Source organism: Epinephelus fuscoguttatus, linkage group LG14 (genome assembly GCF_011397635.1).
Source record: "Epinephelus fuscoguttatus linkage group LG14, E.fuscoguttatus.final_Chr_v1".
NCBI lineage: Eukaryota > Metazoa > Chordata > Actinopteri > Perciformes > Serranidae > Epinephelus > Epinephelus fuscoguttatus.
The window spans coordinates 31,331,759-31,349,144 of NC_064765.1; the positions used below are offsets into that span (position 1 = coordinate 31,331,759).

The 17,386-nt window shown below is 40.0% G+C and overlaps 3 protein-coding genes across 5 annotated transcripts in view; 1 reads left to right on the forward strand and 2 right to left on the reverse strand.

Moving 5' to 3' along the window:
• The window catches only part of ttc7b (tetratricopeptide repeat domain 7B), a 32,106-nt gene extending 25,540 nt beyond the window's left edge, over window positions 1-6,566 (reverse strand). For all 3 annotated transcript variants that reach the window (XM_049595810.1, XM_049595809.1, XM_049595808.1), the window contains exons 1-5: window positions 6,382-6,566; window positions 2,551-2,705; window positions 2,242-2,317; window positions 2,002-2,094; window positions 520-683 (exon numbers count right to left, since the gene is read on the reverse strand). In XM_049595810.1, the coding sequence (XP_049451767.1) occupies window positions 520-683; window positions 2,002-2,094; window positions 2,242-2,317; window positions 2,551-2,705; window positions 6,382-6,502 (609 nt within the window). In that variant the 5' untranslated portion in view covers window positions 6,503-6,566. The remainder of the gene's footprint in view (window positions 1-519; window positions 684-2,001; window positions 2,095-2,241; window positions 2,318-2,550; window positions 2,706-6,381) is intronic.
• A 706-nt stretch (window positions 6,567-7,272) lies between these two features.
• fam177a1 (family with sequence similarity 177 member A1) lies at window positions 7,273-11,046 on the forward strand. The gene is made up of 5 exons (XM_049596996.1): window positions 7,273-7,384; window positions 7,831-8,019; window positions 8,435-8,501; window positions 8,843-8,940; window positions 9,122-11,046. The coding sequence occupies exons 1-5, from the start codon at window positions 7,316-7,318 to the stop codon at window positions 9,329-9,331; spliced, it is 633 nt and encodes a 210-aa protein (XP_049452953.1). The 5' UTR covers window positions 7,273-7,315; the 3' UTR covers window positions 9,332-11,046.
• Window positions 11,047-12,163: 1,117 nt separating this feature from the next.
• ppp2r3c (protein phosphatase 2, regulatory subunit B'', gamma) lies at window positions 12,164-17,362 on the reverse strand. Its single transcript, XM_049597068.1, has 13 exons — window positions 17,165-17,362; window positions 16,923-17,047; window positions 16,293-16,397; window positions 16,040-16,152; window positions 15,346-15,443; window positions 15,055-15,125; window positions 14,784-14,916; window positions 14,442-14,497; window positions 13,971-14,046; window positions 13,556-13,692; window positions 13,208-13,345; window positions 13,020-13,079; window positions 12,164-12,679 (listed from the first exon to the last, which is right to left on the reverse strand). Exons 1-13 carry the CDS (start codon window positions 17,229-17,231, stop codon window positions 12,485-12,487), a joined length of 1,374 nt encoding a protein of 457 aa, XP_049453025.1. The 5' UTR covers window positions 17,232-17,362; the 3' UTR covers window positions 12,164-12,484.
• Window positions 17,363-17,386: the final 24 nt, after the last annotated feature.

The window sequence follows — 17,386 nt, forward strand, 5'->3', positions numbered from 1 at the left end:
TTTCTGTCCCTCTGAACCACATCTACTTTGTGACTTCATCCAGGTTATATACTTTCTGTCACACCTTACATAAACCTTACTTCTGCTGTATCCAACCATGAGTTTATAGAGTACATCTCATCATCTCACAGAAATATCAGTATAATTTGATGTCAGGACTGTTTGATTTGTATCCTCCTGCCTTTTTTTTTTTTTTTCAGTTTCTTGTTGTTTGCCAGCTCAGTCTGTGCGTCCTCTCAGACATTCTCCCAATAAAGAGGAAGACATTTGTTTGCCAGTTGGCCGTCATGGGCGGTAATGCATTAGTCAAACTTGCACACTGACAGCAGAGTATTCATCACACACCCACAGGGATGGCATTGGCAGAGCATTTGGGAGTCCAGGTGCTAACAAGATATTTGATGAGCGCTTCTGTGTCACCCAGAGAAAAACACTGCAATAGACAACAAGTATGCCAATTTCACACCCTCAGACTGGAGGTCTGATTGAGACATAACATAACATGACACAAACATATACCTTCTCAGCCTCCTGCAGGTAGAGCAGGGCAATGTCTCCAGACTTTTCATAGCAGGTGATGATTTCCTGCTCCCGATCTGTTGTGCTCCTATTAGACGATGGAGACCCAGTGTTCTTATTGGATAGAGACGGAGAGGCAGCTGGGACTTTCTCTAGACACAGTCCTGAGGGGAGAGACGGAAAGAGAGCTCAGGGTGACAAGGAATAGACAAAGAGAGACAAAGGCCACAAGTCAGTTATCACTGTCTGGTATTCATTAGTATATAAACATTCATATATTGGATAGACAGGGCATCTACAGATATCAGACACTTGTAATTTACTGTTTTTAAAACCTTTTAAAGAGAAATGTTAACCAAATTTTTGTACAGATCATCATCTCCTATTCAACCATTGCAGGTTAAGTATGAAGCTAAGTAATGTATATGCTGATCCATGTGCAGAAAAGTTTTATGTATATGTATGTAATCTACATTTTGCAGACAGGTAAATGCGAGTCTAAATTAAAGAATTTGGTAGTAGGTTTATGGATTTGTAACATCAGAAATGTGGACTTTCACACAGAGTAATTTTGACTAAAATGAATTAAAATATGGATAAATTAAATTAGATACAAAGTTTGTGGCAATTAAGACCCCACTTATAATGAAATTTAAGGCCTAATATTTTATAAAATTGAAACTGAAGACAGGGGCGGCACGGTGGTGTGGTGGTTAGCACTCTCGCCTCACAGCAAGAGGGTTGCCGGTTCGATCCCAGGCGTGGGAGCCCTTCTGTGCGGAGTTTGCATGTTCTCCCCGTGTCAGCGTGGGTTCTCTCCGGGCACTCCGGCTTTCTCCCACAGTCCAAAGACAGATTTGGGGACTAGGTTAATTGGTAACTCTAAATTGTCCGTAGGTGTGAATGTGAGCGTGAATGGTTGTCTGTCTCTATGTGTCAGCCCTGCCATAGTCTGGCGACCTGTCAAGGGTGTACCCTGCCTCTCGCCCAATGTCAGCTGGGATAGGCTCCAGCCCCCCCGCGACCCTCAAGAGGATGAAGCGGTTAGAAGAAGAAGATGAAACTGAAGACATTTTAAGACTTTTCAAAGACCTGCAGACACCCTGTTAGAGTTGTTTGGTCTAGTTTTTGACAATCTGATGATCATTTTCTCCTACTGATGATTGATTTTCAATCATAAATGAGTTTGCAACTGTCCCATGAAAACTGCATTTGGTTACACAAATGGATGAAATAAGAACATAATGATATTTAAAAAGGAAAATGCTAGAACTGAATATCTTTTATTCAACGGTGACCAGAGCTGCTTGTTATGTGACTGTGTGTGGTTCATCATATCACAGGTTATTCCAGATCTGTTTATCAGCAGTGACAGTGTACTGCCATCATGTGGAGTAAAGATGTACTGCAGAGGTTAGGGCTGACAAAACTGATGGAGGGAGACATGAAACGATGGCTGGGTGTGTATATGTGTGTTTATACCTTTAGTAGCGTATGCCTCTGCTATCATGGACAGCCGATACACAGGAGCTCCCCCCAGCTGCATGTCGTCCAGGTTCACGTGGCTGTAGTGACCTGTTAATACATCAATTATGCATGAATTAATTAGTACACCAGTAATCTGTACAGACAACCGAGCACACTTTTTGATTAATAACATCATACCATACACAAATACTAAATAGGAGTAAATAAACCAAACAAGAGCAGTGTCCATGATACCTAAAGCGTCTCTGTATTCTCCCTCCACATAGCACAGTTTGGCCATCAACAGGCTGGCTTCCTGAAGGTAATCGGCCTAGAGGACAAAATAAGAGTAAAAAATGAAAACATATTCTCTTTCAAATATTTGTTTGTATTTGCTGAGTTGAGTTTCCGTCTCCAGATTTCTATCTACTGATTTTGAGTGCTTGCATGAATCTGTGAAATTAAATTATGTGACAGAAACTGAAATTTGTAAAACAAATAAGAAACAAAGTGACAACTGGTGACTTCAGCCACTTTGTCTACCGGCTCCACATCCACAGTTACCTTGAGGTTTCCTCTGTCCAAAGCAGCAGTGAGGTGTTTCCTGACCTCCACCAGTTTAGGTCGTGGGCCCCTGGGACTGGCTCCCTGTTTGATGGGGTTTTCCTTCAGGTACGTCTGAAGCTTGCATTCTCCCAGCAACAATTCCCCTAGATCATCTACACGCACACACACACACACACACACACACACACACACACACACACACACACGAGATGTTTGAAGAAGTCATAAGAATAACAGGGCTAGACAGTAATGCTTGCCAGGTTGCCAATGGCAATGATTTTGAAACAGCGGCAACCAATTCTTGGCCTTTGGTTGCCATCAGTGTCAAACACTTTTTAAACATTTAAATAATAGGGACAGCAAACAGCAAAACTGCACCCCACAATGAATACTATTTCAATATTTGTTGCGTAAGTGATATCAAAAAATAGCCATGGGGTGGACTATAAAACATGCACACTGCGCACTGTAGCTCCCTTAAGTGCAATTTATTACCACATCAACAGTCTGAATAAGAGCATTAGCTCAAAACATCATTTGTGGATATGCTAATAAATTGCACTTAAGGGAGCTACAGTGTGTCGACCTTTCTTCATACTGTATTGCTATCTTTTATTGGTCAAGCACCTGCCTCAAATGTTTTTTGTATGTGCGAGACTGCTATTCTTTCTGTAGTATATTGACAACATGACTTCAAACGTCTATAGCATCACTTCCAACCCATCCTACAGAGATGAAAACCTATAAATAAGGAAACTGTCTTGACAGAGTGGACTCAGCTGGAGGCATTTACTGCCAATGCAGGGAGGCGTGCTATTTCGAGCGCATGTTATGACGCCACCAGGAAAGGTTTTCCCACATTCTGATGCTACGTGATGTGGTGTCACATCTCTGCAGCTGTATGTGAGAGAGGATTCAGCTGTCTAAGCAGAATCAAAACAGATTAGAGGTCATCTCTTAAAGTAGGTTGTTCAAGGGCCAATTAATCTGTGGTGGGAATCAGCAAAAATGTCAAGAATCAAAATCTGAAAGGGACAGAACAGATGAACAAGCAACCAGTGACTTGCTAAGGAACACGACATCAGCTACAATACTGGTATTTTGTAAACTACGAATTGAGGGTGGACACATGACCTGACAACACTTACGATCAACACTTAAGAAGTATCAGATAAAACACAAATGACAAAGAAGTTTGTTCAGTTATTGTAATACAGTTTTTAAAGAGTCTTTTATGTCACATTTTCATTATTGAGCTGAAAAAAAAAACAAACCTCTGCATAATATCTTCATTCATTCATTATCCACAAGACAAGCACTGATCCTGGTACAAGGTCACAGTAGGCCTGGAGGCTACCACAGCTGACACTGGGCGAGAAGCGACTATCACCAGATAATCGCCAGACTGACACATGGCGACAGACCATTTGGGGTCACCAATTAACCTGAACTGCATGTCTTACGACTGTGGGAGAAAGCCAGAGGACTCAGGGAAAACCCATGCTGACACAAGAGGAACATGCCTGCATACTGCCTTATTTAAAATTTAAGGTGACTAAAAATGGCAACCATATATTCACTTTTGGCATCTAAAAGCTGCCAACCTGGCAACCACTTTTAAATAGTGTTGTATAAGGCTCAACTCTCTGCCACTTAGATAGGCTTGGGGTAAATAAGTAGAGTCAGTCTAGGATCTGACTGCCAGTTTAAATCTAACATCAATTTATGACTAATCTAAAATAAATCAATACTTTATCTGAGGACAATAAGTGGTTAAACTAGGAACACTGTGTAAGGTTTGAAGGTCAATCTAAAGCCAATCTAAGGTCAATATAAAAGTAACTGATTTACAATTCAAAATCAAAATGAGATTAAGCTTTTACAACACCTTCATGCTTAGCTATCTAACAACAATGGTTCCACTTCAAGGCTTCTCCTCTCCTGTTGTTGAGCTGAAGTTACAAGGAGAGAAACACTGCTGTGCTTACACACACATACCAGCCAGAATTATACATAGCCTTAGCAAGCTCCTAAATCGGGTGATTGTGTGTGTTTAGAGGTTCAAAGGGTGAAAAGAGCAGTAATCCTGTTAATGATCCCAGTCAGTGACCAGAGCTCATTGCTCTCATGTGCTTAATAACATTCCATAATTGCAGCATTTTTCATAGCATTCAGAAAGTGTCGGCAAAATTAACATCTTCCACTAGCGTAAAATATCTGGTAATCTTTCTAGTTACATGCACAATATAAATAACATTCAGTCTATGTATATTCACATTTATTTTGTGTGAGAATAACATAGCATTTCTAACAATGATAAAGATGGGAATATACGGCACTAAATAATGCCAAAGTTTTCTGAAATCCTCCAACTAAAAGTCAGGGTCAGTGGATTTTTAACACACTCAATAAAGCCATCAGAAGCAGTTCCTAGCTCATAGTTCACAATGATTGAACATCCCTTCTGTTTTAAGACTATGACCGCAGTTATCACCTCGCCTAGACTCACAAGTCAGTCTTTAGACGCTTTGCTTAACTAAACTATCAGAAGGCGGAGATCTCTGATTGTCTGGTGGCGAGACTACACCCCGCCTGACAAATGTATAACCGAAAAGGAGCAATTCTTCTAATTGCCTTCTTGGCTGTGGCTGCTGCTTACCTACAACTTAAAAAAATAGATGGACCTCTTAATGTTGGCCTTTACTTTCTAGAGTAATCTCACAACAACTGCAAGTTTACTATAAATAATTGAATTAGACTCCCACATATCGCCCATATAGTTATCTTAAAGAGTAATTTCACACCAGGCTGAAAATACCAAGATTCTAGGGAATAAAGGGGGTATCAATCACACTAGAAGTCTTTATAGTACTTAATGCATTAACCATCCCCAGCTGTCAGCCTTGGTTTAATGCAGAGGTGGCAAGATAGAGCAGCACACACATCTGCAGCAGAAGAGCAATTGCAGCATGATAAGATGGGATGTGATGCTGTTTACATGTAATTCTTTTAAATCTGTTTCCATAGATGCCAATTCATTCTCTTAATAAAAAGGGGTAGATTATATCAAGAGAACAATTATAAAATTTCAATCAAATGCATGCATCACTATGCACCTTTGACGTCATGTACATCGTGATGCGTTCACTTCTCAGGGATTTTACACATAAGAGACATTTTAACTTTGTGTTAAAAAGAGGAAACAACCTTTAATTCAGATTAGGCCTATCCCCATTAATTTTTAAAACTAAATTATTCATCTGTTGTCAAGAGTATTTACGTTATGATGAGCTGTAGTGCCAGTAGTACAGTTTACAATTCAGCATCAGCAAGGAGTTTGACAGCTAGCATGTAACGTTAGCAATTATGCGTCCTAGCAACACCAACTACTATGAGAGAGGTGAAACAATTCTGTTATTTTGCATAAAGATATTTGTTGTTGTATGTGGAAAATTAGTATCTGGATAGGTTACCATACAGTTAAAGCATGGACTACATTAAGCTAATGACAAATGTTTGTATGTAGTTCCGCTTGACTCAGGAGCAGAGCGAACTAGAGGGCTCAGCTGTCACACCACAGGAACTAAGTTATCCACGTCTTACAATTGAAGTATCTCAGTGTGAGCACACTACACTGTCCCACTGAGGTAAAATCCCCTGAGAAACGAAGCACTCTCTCTTGACCTCTGCTAGCTAACTAGCTCAGTACAGAGCTGGAAAACTCTCAGTATCGGCTGCTGCTGTCAGGAAGTGCCGAGGACTCAGACCATGGAGAAGGCCTTATAAACTGAATGAACGAACGACCGGGAAACACCGCACATATCTTACCGTTTGATATTAGTTTGGCTGAAAGCTGCCGTACTAGCTCCGGTATCTTGTCCCATTGACCCTCTGAACGGCACCGCTCTATCTCGGTCTCCAGTCGTGAGCCAGACTTCCTCGCTGTCATTTTTGTGAGTGGGCTCGACCGGACCAAAACACCACAAAAAAGCTCCCTGTCGCTGCTAGGTGTTAAGTTCCTGCATTCGAACGACACAGCTTCCGCTCACTAACATTACTTTCAAAATAAAGCTTTGGTTACCGACGGTTGCAAATTTGATGACAACATAACTTTAAACGCGCTAACTTTTGTTACTTGACGCGGCTTACACAGGTTGAGAAAGCTGTTGTGAAAATGAGGGAAAGGGGGGAAAGTAACCAACAGCCTTACTGAGTCGACATAGTGAAAGTCAGAGGTCAAGAGTATTGTATAAATCAAATCAAATCAACTTTATTTATATGGCACTTTTCGTACAACAGTAACACAAAGTGCCTCACAGAGGTTAAAAACAACAAAGATCCAAAACAGAAAACAAAAAGAAAAGAGAAAACCCAACCCTCCCATCCCACATAGAGATACGTAAATATACATACGCACGCACGCACACACACACACACACACACACACACACACACACACACACACACACACTAGCTATCACTAAAGAGACATAAATAAATAATAATAATAATAATAATAATAATAAATAAACAAATAACAAATTCATCCACACATTTCTTTAAGAAGAGTATGTACATTGTATGGCTTTACTGGAAAGTGCAGAACAGTTATCACCAAATACACCGTATGGCTGAATGCTGTCAAAATTTGTCAACACCTTTTTTCTACACAAAAAGCTTTTATCCTGAAAAGGTCAGAGAGGAAGTTGTGCGGGCAGAACCCAGACAACCAGATCGTGGTGAGGTGGAAGAAGTGACTGACATGGCAGATTTGCCGCTGTATTTAACTAATGCCAATGTTTCACTGGGACAAACTATGGAAACTGATAAGGTTGGTCTGTGCGAGGCAACTTTCGCCACTTTTCGTGTTTGTGAACGTTAAAACAAAGACTTGTTAGATTAAAAGCGAATTACTTCCTTAGCCGAGAAGCTAACAGTCAACAAACACAAAGTAGCTAAAGTAAGCTAAGGCTAATTTACGAGCTAACGTTCGTGCTTTGCAGTTGAAACGTTTTGTCATCAAATTTTGGAAGATTTATTTTTGCTTAACTTACTGTGCAGCTACAGTGCATAATGAGGTAAATAATGCAACTACATATAACGTCGGTTTAATAACTTAGATAGGTAGATGTTTTATTTTGTTGAGTGTATTCTGCCAAATATACTGTGCGAGAGGGTACATCAAACTCTATGCATATGGTGCACTTAAGTAATTCATAATATTAATTAGTTATGATGGCATCATATACATGTAAAGTCTGTTTCGAACTATTTCAGGGTTCAGGAGGGGCAGCAGACTTCGAGAGGGTGGAAATGGGAGACTCCCCAGTGGGGAGGCAGGAGAGGGTGAAGGTTCCCCGCAGGACCATCTTCTTCGCCAGTGGGGAGACCATGGAGGAATACAGTACCGATGAAGAGGATGAAGTGGAGGAGCCTTTGAGGAGGGACGTCACCACAGTAGATCCGGTAGGTTGAGATCAGAAAGTTTCACAGTCACTTTACTGAATCCATCGGAATTTTAGAGATCCTGACGCAGCCGCAGATGTCTTGTAGGTGGTGTTTGCATCAACCTAAGTTGTTGAGCAGAAATCCATTCCAGTTGGGCAATTAGTCTCAAATCACAAGATATCTTAATAAGTCTGAATAGATAAAGATCACTAGGATGATATTTTTAGGAAATAAAAGCTTTTGACTTTGGCTAAGGCTAGGGATACTTGTAAGAAAGAAACAGTTGTGAATGGCAGGCCAAAAGTCGGGCTGTCAGCTTGTCGTATAAAATAATGCCTTGATGCTTAAGACATAATCTTAGCTGTTTTTTTTGTTTGCGTTTGACCAAAATATGTGTTATTTAATAATTCTGTTTTTCCCATGTGTATTGTAGTCCAAACTGACCTGGGGTCCATATTTCTGGTTCCACATTTGGAGAATGGGCATCTCCACTCTCTCAGGTAAGGTAGCCTACTGTCTCAGTTGGTATTCATGCTTGCAAGGACCAATGACATCTTACTAAGTTTTGAAATATCATGAGTTTTCAGAGGTGTTTTCCAGACAGAGGAAGTCAGGAAATATAATAAATGTTCTGCAGAAATACTGGAATGTTAGCAAACTGTACAAATTAGATGCTTTACGGCGATGTATCAGAATGTATTTTACACCCTGTTTCACACTTGTATAGCATTTAGTTGTTTGGTCCCCTTCATATCACACCACAGGTGATAATCACACAAAAAAGCTGCATCAAGTGTTAGAAAATATTTTTATTGAAAGAGCGTGCATGTTTTTTTTATAGTGTGTGACTACATGGGAGAGAGACTGGCCTCTCTGTTCGGCATCACTACTCCTAAATACCAGTATGCTATTGATGAGTACTACCGCATTAAGAAAGAGGTAGGACACATGCACACACACACATCCTTGACTTTCATATGTGAATTCCATATGTAAATATGAATAAAGTCACGCCTTTAAAATCCTGTTCACGCAGAGGCAGGAGCTAGAACACAAACATCAACTGTCAAATAATAACTTTTTAGCAATAAATGCAACACACACTGATGTTCTCCTGTAGGAGGAGGAGGAAGAGGAGGAGAACCGTCTGGCTGAGATGGCAGAGATTCGGTTTGTGGAGCAGCGGAGAGGCGAGCAGGATGATCATCCTGCTACTGAGCAGCCAGAAGCATCTGGAGCTTCCTTTGTAAACATTAGCTTTGAGCTAGAACCTGAATCCACACTCAACACTGGAGACACCAACAGAGTCCCTTCTCCCCTCCCCTCCTGAAAACTGACACTCACAGACAAACCACTAACATTTACATGTTTCTATCTGTTGGTAAAACCTTAATTTACTTAGCTGTATAAATTAATAATATTGTTATTTTTATATGTTTTTACTTTATAAAAAGAGATCTTGGTACCAAGTGCAGGGAGATATTAAAAGGGCTGTGGAAGTGACTGCACAAGCCTTACCTGTGAATGTAAATGTGTGTATAGTTAAAAACAATATGCAAGACTTAAATGCATCATTTAGTTAAGTGTCGACCAGACTGGGCGCAACTCACTTTAAACTGGCATCAGTTGTGAAAGGGAAATAAATGCTGGATCTTATTTAGAAACAGTCATCAATCTCAGTTTTCCATTGATTAGAAACGGAGGGAAATCCACCCTGAACTGAAGAGAGAACAGAAAGCGAATCGACCCTGCTCCTGATTTAGGCAGCAACATGAATAGAAACCTACTACATCTACAGTTAGCCAAAGGCATAGCCTGATACAGACACTGCTCCGCCATTTCTGCTCTCAGTTTCTTTCTTTGCTCCTTGTGTCTGACATCATTGACTATGCCTGGCGTGTGCATCTGCAAAGTGTAATAGAGCTGGATAGTTTTTGGCTTCCAAGCTGTAAAGATAAGCAGTGATTGACGACATCAGTAGCTAGAACTGATTGAACATCGTTTATGATTTCAACATAATATCCAAATACGTATAGCATGGCAATCCTGCTGCTTCAGCCTTTTATTAGCCATGGCTACTTCCTTAAGGCTACTGTACCTTCCTGCTCTTTGAGCACATGTAATATGTTGAGTTATTAACTAGGGATCATTCAAGACCGTAAGATATGCCTGCTCAGACATGGTGTCCTATTAAATCTTTAATTAAGCAGCACATATTTCCTGATTTTTGCAGCCCTTCTGATAAATATCATATCCAAGCCACTAGAAATGGCGCAAGTGAAAGTGTCCAGTAGTTCTGAATGTAACTTCAGAGCTCTAAGTAATCTGCTTGCTTTACTTTCCATGTGTTGCAATCTAACAATTGTGTTTCTGTATTGATAGTTCAATCAGTTGACCAGCAGGAACAACTTGTAGTGTTAATTCTTTTCTGTGTGAAATGCCAAAAGTGCAAATCTTAGGACAACATAGATTAAATAATACTATTGTAGTTTAAATCTTTAAAAATGTTCTAGTGGTCAAATGTACTGATGACTGATACGCGACACTGGCATAAGAAATTGCCCACATCCAGTGCTACGACCATCGTGTGTGTGTGTGAAGGGTTCATTCTTAAAGTGTCCTTGTGGAAGCCTTTCATATGAATGTTTAGCTGCGCAGCGGGTGTAATGCTGAGACTGAGCTTTCATAAGCTTCTTATTGATTATTTTTATCCACTGACATGGCTGTGTGGTGTGTTGACAGGCCTCAGACCTCAGAGCAGCAGTGTTTAGCCATGAATGGCTTTTGAAAAATGATTTAGCTCAAAAAGAGATGTTTAAATGGACTTAAAAGATGTACTGAAAGTGGAATCCCAACATATCAGCCCACAAATTAAAGCTAGGTGGATGATTGTCTTTCACTAGTTAATGAAGGATATTATTTATGCTTTTTTAATGTGACAAAAGGGCCAACATAATATGCAAAAGTTACTATGACAAACCTTTAATGAATCTGTATATACATGTTTCTATTTTCTGTGTTAATAAAACCTTTAAACATTCAAAAGGTTGACTTTTGTTTTATTATTATACACAATCCCATTGTTTTATGAAGGAATTAACAGTCTGCTCTGTTTTCTAGAAGGTTTCCTTAGTGGTAGCTCTATCATGTACCAGTAAGCATGAACAATGACAATCATGAAGATGTCAAGTTTTCTAACAGTCCCAACCATTTTACATTTTACTCTCATTCCATCTTGTTTGTTTGTTTGTTTATTTGTTTGAACGTCAAATCTTAAAGCATGGTTTCTATTCTTCAACATCACATTTATATGATAAAATATACAAAGCAAATAGAGATGTGGGAATATTCTGCGGATTTGCAGTTCATATTACATTTTAGCAAAATGTATTTTACACACTAATGTTCTATCAATGTCTTCATACTATTGATCTCACCTTGGGAGATCCCTCATCTGCCCTGACAGATTTATTGGCCACTGCTCTGTATGACATCTATTGCACGTCTGTCCGTCCTGGAAGAGGGATCCCTCCTCAGTTGCTCTTCCTGAGGTTTCTACCATTTTTTTCCCGTTAAAGGATTTTTTGGGGGAGTTTTTCCTTATCCGCTGTGAGGGTCCAAAGGACAGAGGGATGTCATATGCTGTAAAGCCCTGTGAGGCAAATTGTGATTTGTGATATTGGGCTTTATAAATAAAATTGATTGATTGATTGATTGATTGATTGATTGATTGGGGGGAGTAACACACTTGTTAGCATGCAGTTGCTTATTGACACATTGAGCAGCCATAGAACAGCATCATCATTAATTAGGAGTCATGTTTCTGTCCACTTGGCAAATTCAAGTCCAGTATTCACCCTCTGTTGGGCTCTGTTTTTGGTTTTCAAACTAAGTGAATCAAAACAGTGAAGTTGCAGGCTGGAAAACCAAAACGAGCTGAAAGATGCTAAAAAAGCCCTGTAGAGCTGAGGGGAACTGCAGAGTCACATGACAATTCTGTCGGTTTGTGACTATGAGTGAATTAATTTGACAGTCAATCAGTGAATTATTATGTTTGTATTGGGGTTTTTTGATCTTCTTGCAGCTGCTTCAATTTCAGTGGGTGTTAAATGATAGTGTGCTTCTATTATACAAAGTGAAGTGAAACATTTAGACATTGTCATAAAAGGCATGAAAAGGACATTTATTTCAAAGAGGTCAATAATAAAACACATGTAATAGATCTTCTTTACAGGAAAACAAGAAGCAGGAACACAGAACGATATTTACACAAAGAACCATCTCTGGCTTTCCTCCTTCCATCCAGCTCATTCATTCTTATCCCTCTCCTTCTGTACATCTCCTCAAGCTTTTCACAATGTTGACATTTAGCTGAGTAAGGGTCCAGAGCTGAAACTTCTGCAGGATAGTTTCAGGTTGGGAATGAAACTGTGACCTCTTGGTAACATGATTGTCTCTACCGTACTTCAACCCCAAATCATCTTCAGCTGTCGTCCAGGTCAGCTGTGTTGCTGCTGTCGTTGTCATTGGCGACCAGCACTTCTCTGTTCTCATAGGTCCAGAAGCCATTGAGGTCAATCAGGATGCTGGTGACAGTATCGCCCTGGCAACTGTTAACCAAGTCCTGGAGAGTGATCTTGTAGGGGTCTTTAGGCTTCACCATGTCAAATATCTCATCCTGAGGAGAGGCGGTAATCAAATGTTCATCTTTTTGTTTTAACAACAGAACATGGGATGTCTCTATTTGGCATAATAGAGGGTCAACGATCTCTACAGCTTAGCTGAACCTTCTGTCAACCACAATAAATGTAAATCTGAATGAGACGGACCCATCAATAGTTATATCAAAAAGACACTGGAAGGCTAACAGTGAAAACAAACTTAGGTTAACATTCACCATCTTAAAAGCACCAACCACATTGCTGCCATTACTACAGCAAGTTGTGCACAAGGATTGGTGTGTTAAGGAAACTTGTCTGGACTGTATGTGTCTGTGTGTGTGTGTGTACACAATATACCTTGACATCCTGGAAGGTGACAGGCTCCTGCCCATGGAGTTTCATCTGCTCCTGTATAGCCTGAAGAACAACACAACAAAAATTGGTGGATGATTGCCATAGTGGCACAAACAAGGTATTCTTTGCAGGGGTGTATAGATGTTGAAACCACAAGTACGTTTGTGTGTGTGTGTGTGCGCAGCTGATACCCTGAAGAAATAGTTGAGGGAGAAGACGTTGAGGTATCCTTGATTCTCCATGTCCAGAAGTTTAAAGATATACTGTAATGCTGCTGGCTCCTTCCTGTTTTCCAGCGCCAACACAAAGTCTAGATACGTCTTATAGTCCTGAGGTAGAAGAAGAGGAACACAGTTATGTACAGTAAATATCCAATTTACACCCCACACACAGAAGTCTGCAAAACAATCACCTAAAAATATGCACGAAGGAGGGATTTAGTTCAATCCCTGATAATTCTCAGCATTAAAAAGGAGGTTAATTTATCCCTATCTGTATGTCTACAACAGCTCTCCTACAGGCACTGTCGCTAACTGTACCATTTCTCCATCGTAGGTGAGGCACTCCTGAAACACTCTGTCCAGGAAGACTGAGGTGAGCGTAGCTGTGCCGTAGCGTGACAGCTCCTCCTTGCTCAACATGCCATTGTGGTCCTTATCCAGGTTGAGGTACTGGCCTGTAGAGACGCAGAGATGTAAAAATAAATCCCAGAAATAGTATTAACACAAGCACAGCTCTGACTGGCTGATTTCTTATACAGACACATCCAAGGTTCTTCATTTCTATCGACCCAGAATCCCAGATTCACACCGCGCCCACCGAAGTATTCTAATTTAGCTGGCACAGATAATATTTAAAGAACATACACCTACATTATGTCTGAGGATAATTTAATTCCATGAACATTTCACATGAGACTTGAAACCTGACATCCAGGCACAGATGTTTTCTCACCGTAGACTCTGAGAGCCGAGGGGGCTGAGAACCAGTTGGACTCCTGACTCTCTTTAGACAGCTCCTCGTCTCTCAACTAAGAGCGCAGTGAGAGGAGGAAGAAAGTAGGAGAGAGACGAAACAAGACATGACATCAGCTGATCTTTCCTATTGTGGAAGTATTGCTTAACATTGATTTGTCTTGTAAAAGAGTAACAACACAAAAACTCAGCACTTATTCATATAATTCAGCTACAAAATGACACATCTTTTAGTGTGACAGTTAAAATTACAGTCTATTCCTACATTTGTCCCTTTAAAAATACTAGGGTTTGGTTTTCTAACTGCTTGCTGGTACAAACTCAATAAATTTGTGACATTTTACCACATACAGAATCAACTATACAGTATGAATTAACACAAAATGAGTTGTGAAAGAAGTCCCAATGGATTTTAAAAGGTTAAGAAATGTGAGTTATACAAAAATTCTACCTCCAACAAGTCATCCAGAAAACTGCAGGCCAATATATCCTGGATTTTAATCTTTCCTGAGGAAATAAAATAACAGACACACACACCCTGAGTAAAGAAAATGTTTCTGACTTCTTAAACTCAACCTCTGTAAATCCAACATTTCATTGCTGCATCTTTAAAAACACATTATAGCCACAGATATTACCTCTAATAAAGCACACAAGTCCCCACAAGTGTCCTTGCCTTTGCCTGTATTGTCCATTTAATAATCCTTAAAACTACCCTTTGACATGTATTATCAGTATCCATAGGATTTTATTGTAAAGATACATTTTCACCTTGTGTGAGGTTAAAGCTCACCTGTTCTGAGCGGGTCGAGGAAGAAAAAGAACTTGCGAACTGCGGTGCAGACGTAGAAAGAGTAGAAGGACTTCTCCAGTCCGTCCAGCTGAGGCAGAGTGGGGATCAGCTCCAGGATGTAGTTCTCCAGATCCTTCACAGAATAATTAGTGTCAACTCCTCCTTTATTTTTTTAGTACTAATGCAAACCATTATTCCCCCACTGGCTGCTATAACTTCAAAGAGGAAAAACTTTTTTTTTTAATGTGTGGTTAATGATGGAAATGCTTACCGACTCCCTGAGGTAGCCCTGTCCTGCTACATCATACAGACTCAGGCCTATCCGGGTCTGATGCAGCCATACTACATGTACAGAGAGAATAGAAAAGATTAAGATTAAATCCATGTAAGTAAACTGGAAAGGGAGATCCTAACAAAACAAAAATCAGTGGAAATATATTGATGTCACCCAAGTTTAGAAAATTCTATCAGTTCACAGTAAAGAAGCCTTTCTGTTTGTTGCTCATTGCCCTCTGCTCATCATGTAAAAAGACACAGTACACAAGAAAATGGAGGTCCAGACCTTTTCTCATGACGTAGTTAAAGAACTGCATGATGGAGATCCTGCCGTAAGGGTCGCTGTGGAGAAGCTTGGAGTACACTCTGGCTGTGAAAAATTTTCTGAAGGGAGAAGAGGAGAGAAGGGGAGAGAAATTGTTACCTTTCATTACTTTTCTCTATTCTCAAAGTCAGAGTTCCCCCTTTACATATGCTATTAATGTATTTCTTCCCCGGGGTACAGAACTATCTTAGCTGTATTTTACTTGTACAGACTTATTCAAGATTTAATAAGTCCCTGCTGTACACATTAAGATGAGATTTCTCTCCTCAACGAAAAGATTACATCCTTTCTTAATATTTAAACCCTTTAAAACTGACAGTGGACACACAGTGACAAATTAACCACCTGTGTCCATTTCCTGGTTCAAAAATACATTTTTACTACCACAGAGTGCTTGGGTTGTTTAATGTGGCCAAATGCATCCCTAGCAACCTCAGGAGGTAGTGATCACATTTCGAATGAAATTAGGACTTTATGTGTATTTCTTTGAATACACCATTATCCCATAAGCCGAGACATACTGACACCAGAAGGATAAATAGTAATAACATGCATGAATCCTTGGTGCAAACAGGAACACATAAAACAAGACTAACTAAGGGTGTGTTACCCAAACTGTGCTGTTGTCAGTAAACCTCTACTTCCTGTTACTTACTTGCACTTGGGCCCGGCCTTCTCCCCCACCTGCAGGTAGGCTTCATAGCTGATCATGGCCTCTTCTCCACTCACCGGAGGCACCTGGTGCTTATCCAGCAGAAACCACAGATTCTGCAGAAAGACAAATGGGAACGTAAAAAGACAACAAAGTGGATGGACACCAAATAACAAACATACACTGTTGTTTTTTTTAATGCAGAAGTATAAGTCATTATGTTGTGCCTGACTGCTTTTAAGTGTGTGTGTTTTACCTGTAGTTCCTCATTATCAAGCAGTTCTCTGCTCTTCCTCTGGAGGAAGACAGCTCTGGATTCCTCTCTCAGCTTCTGAAGTAATACTTCATCCTCGGCTGGTAGCTGCAGAACAAATTCATTATTGTTTTCTCTTCTGCACATCTTTATCATTAAACAGCAAGCCCGTCTCATTGCACCTCGAAAGCAACTCCACATTAGTAATAACATGATCAAAATCATAATCTTCATCATCACTACCATCATTGTTGTTTCAGTATTACTGCTGGACCCTAATGTAATCTAAGAGCATTATCATCACAGTTGAAAACCTTGAAGAAAAAGTGCCTTTCACTGTTTATTTTATTCTGGTGTCATACACTATTAATAACATTTAAGGTTTCCTGCAATACAGTAACTTGTTCTAATTAATCTTGTAGTTTATTGTTATGAGGCCAGAGAATTTGTATGACACCTCTTGTTCCTACATATACTTGGTTTTTTCTTTGACATTTCTTTGACAGGTACTGATGCTGGGATGTAGGATAAGCACAGAGTTTAGTCATCTGTCTTGTACCATAACACAAAGAAAATTACATAACTGACAACACTTTTCACAAGGTTAACATATGTTATGTATTCAAATAATACCCTGTAATAAAATCGTGGGATGTTCTTGTAGGACTTGTCTTTGTCGCCTCCTCCCTTCCACTCTGTATAATATTTGGTGAACAGCTCAGTTTCTTCTGCTTTCTTTTCCTCGTCGCTTCTCTCATCTGGGCCGAAACAGGGACACGGATCAAAACCAAGTTAATGTTGACTTAGCTAACCAACTACAACCCAAATTAGCTAACGTTAGCCAGTGTGTAACGTTAGTTTACATTTTGTCTCACCTTTTTTAGAGTTAGCTAACCGTCTTTTCAAAATATCCGTCCACTGAGGCTGCTGTTCTTTAGCCATACCTGCTCCGACGTGACTTTAATATTTCGTCAGTGTAACCTTTTCATCCCGAAAGTCACAAACAGTGGAAAGTAGACTTGTATACGAAACTAGCCAAGCTACCCAGAAGTGGGAAAACGTCAAGTTACTGACTAAACAAGAAGAGGGCTTCCGGT

Coding starts and splice junctions, on each gene's coding strand:
- fam177a1 (XM_049596996.1), top strand. CDS start 7,316: ATGGCAGATTTGCCGCTGTATTTAACTAATGCCAATGTTTCACTGGGA. Junction 8,502..8,842: donor GGGCATCTCCACTCTCTCAG/GTAAGGTAGCCT, acceptor TTTTTTTTATAG/TGTGTGACTACATGGGAGAG. Junction 8,941..9,121: donor ACTACCGCATTAAGAAAGAG/GTAGGACACATG, acceptor GTTCTCCTGTAG/GAGGAGGAGGAAGAGGAGGA.
- ppp2r3c (XM_049597068.1), bottom strand. CDS start 17,231: ATGGCTAAAGAACAGCAGCCTCAGTGGACGGATATTTTGAAAAGACGG. Junction 14,498..14,783: donor CCTCGACCCGCTCAGAACAG/GTGAGCTTTAAC, acceptor TTATTTCCTCAG/GAAAGATTAAAATCCAGGAT. Junction 13,346..13,555: donor TCACCTACGATGGAGAAATG/GTACAGTTAGCG, acceptor CTTCTACCTCAG/GACTATAAGACGTATCTAGA.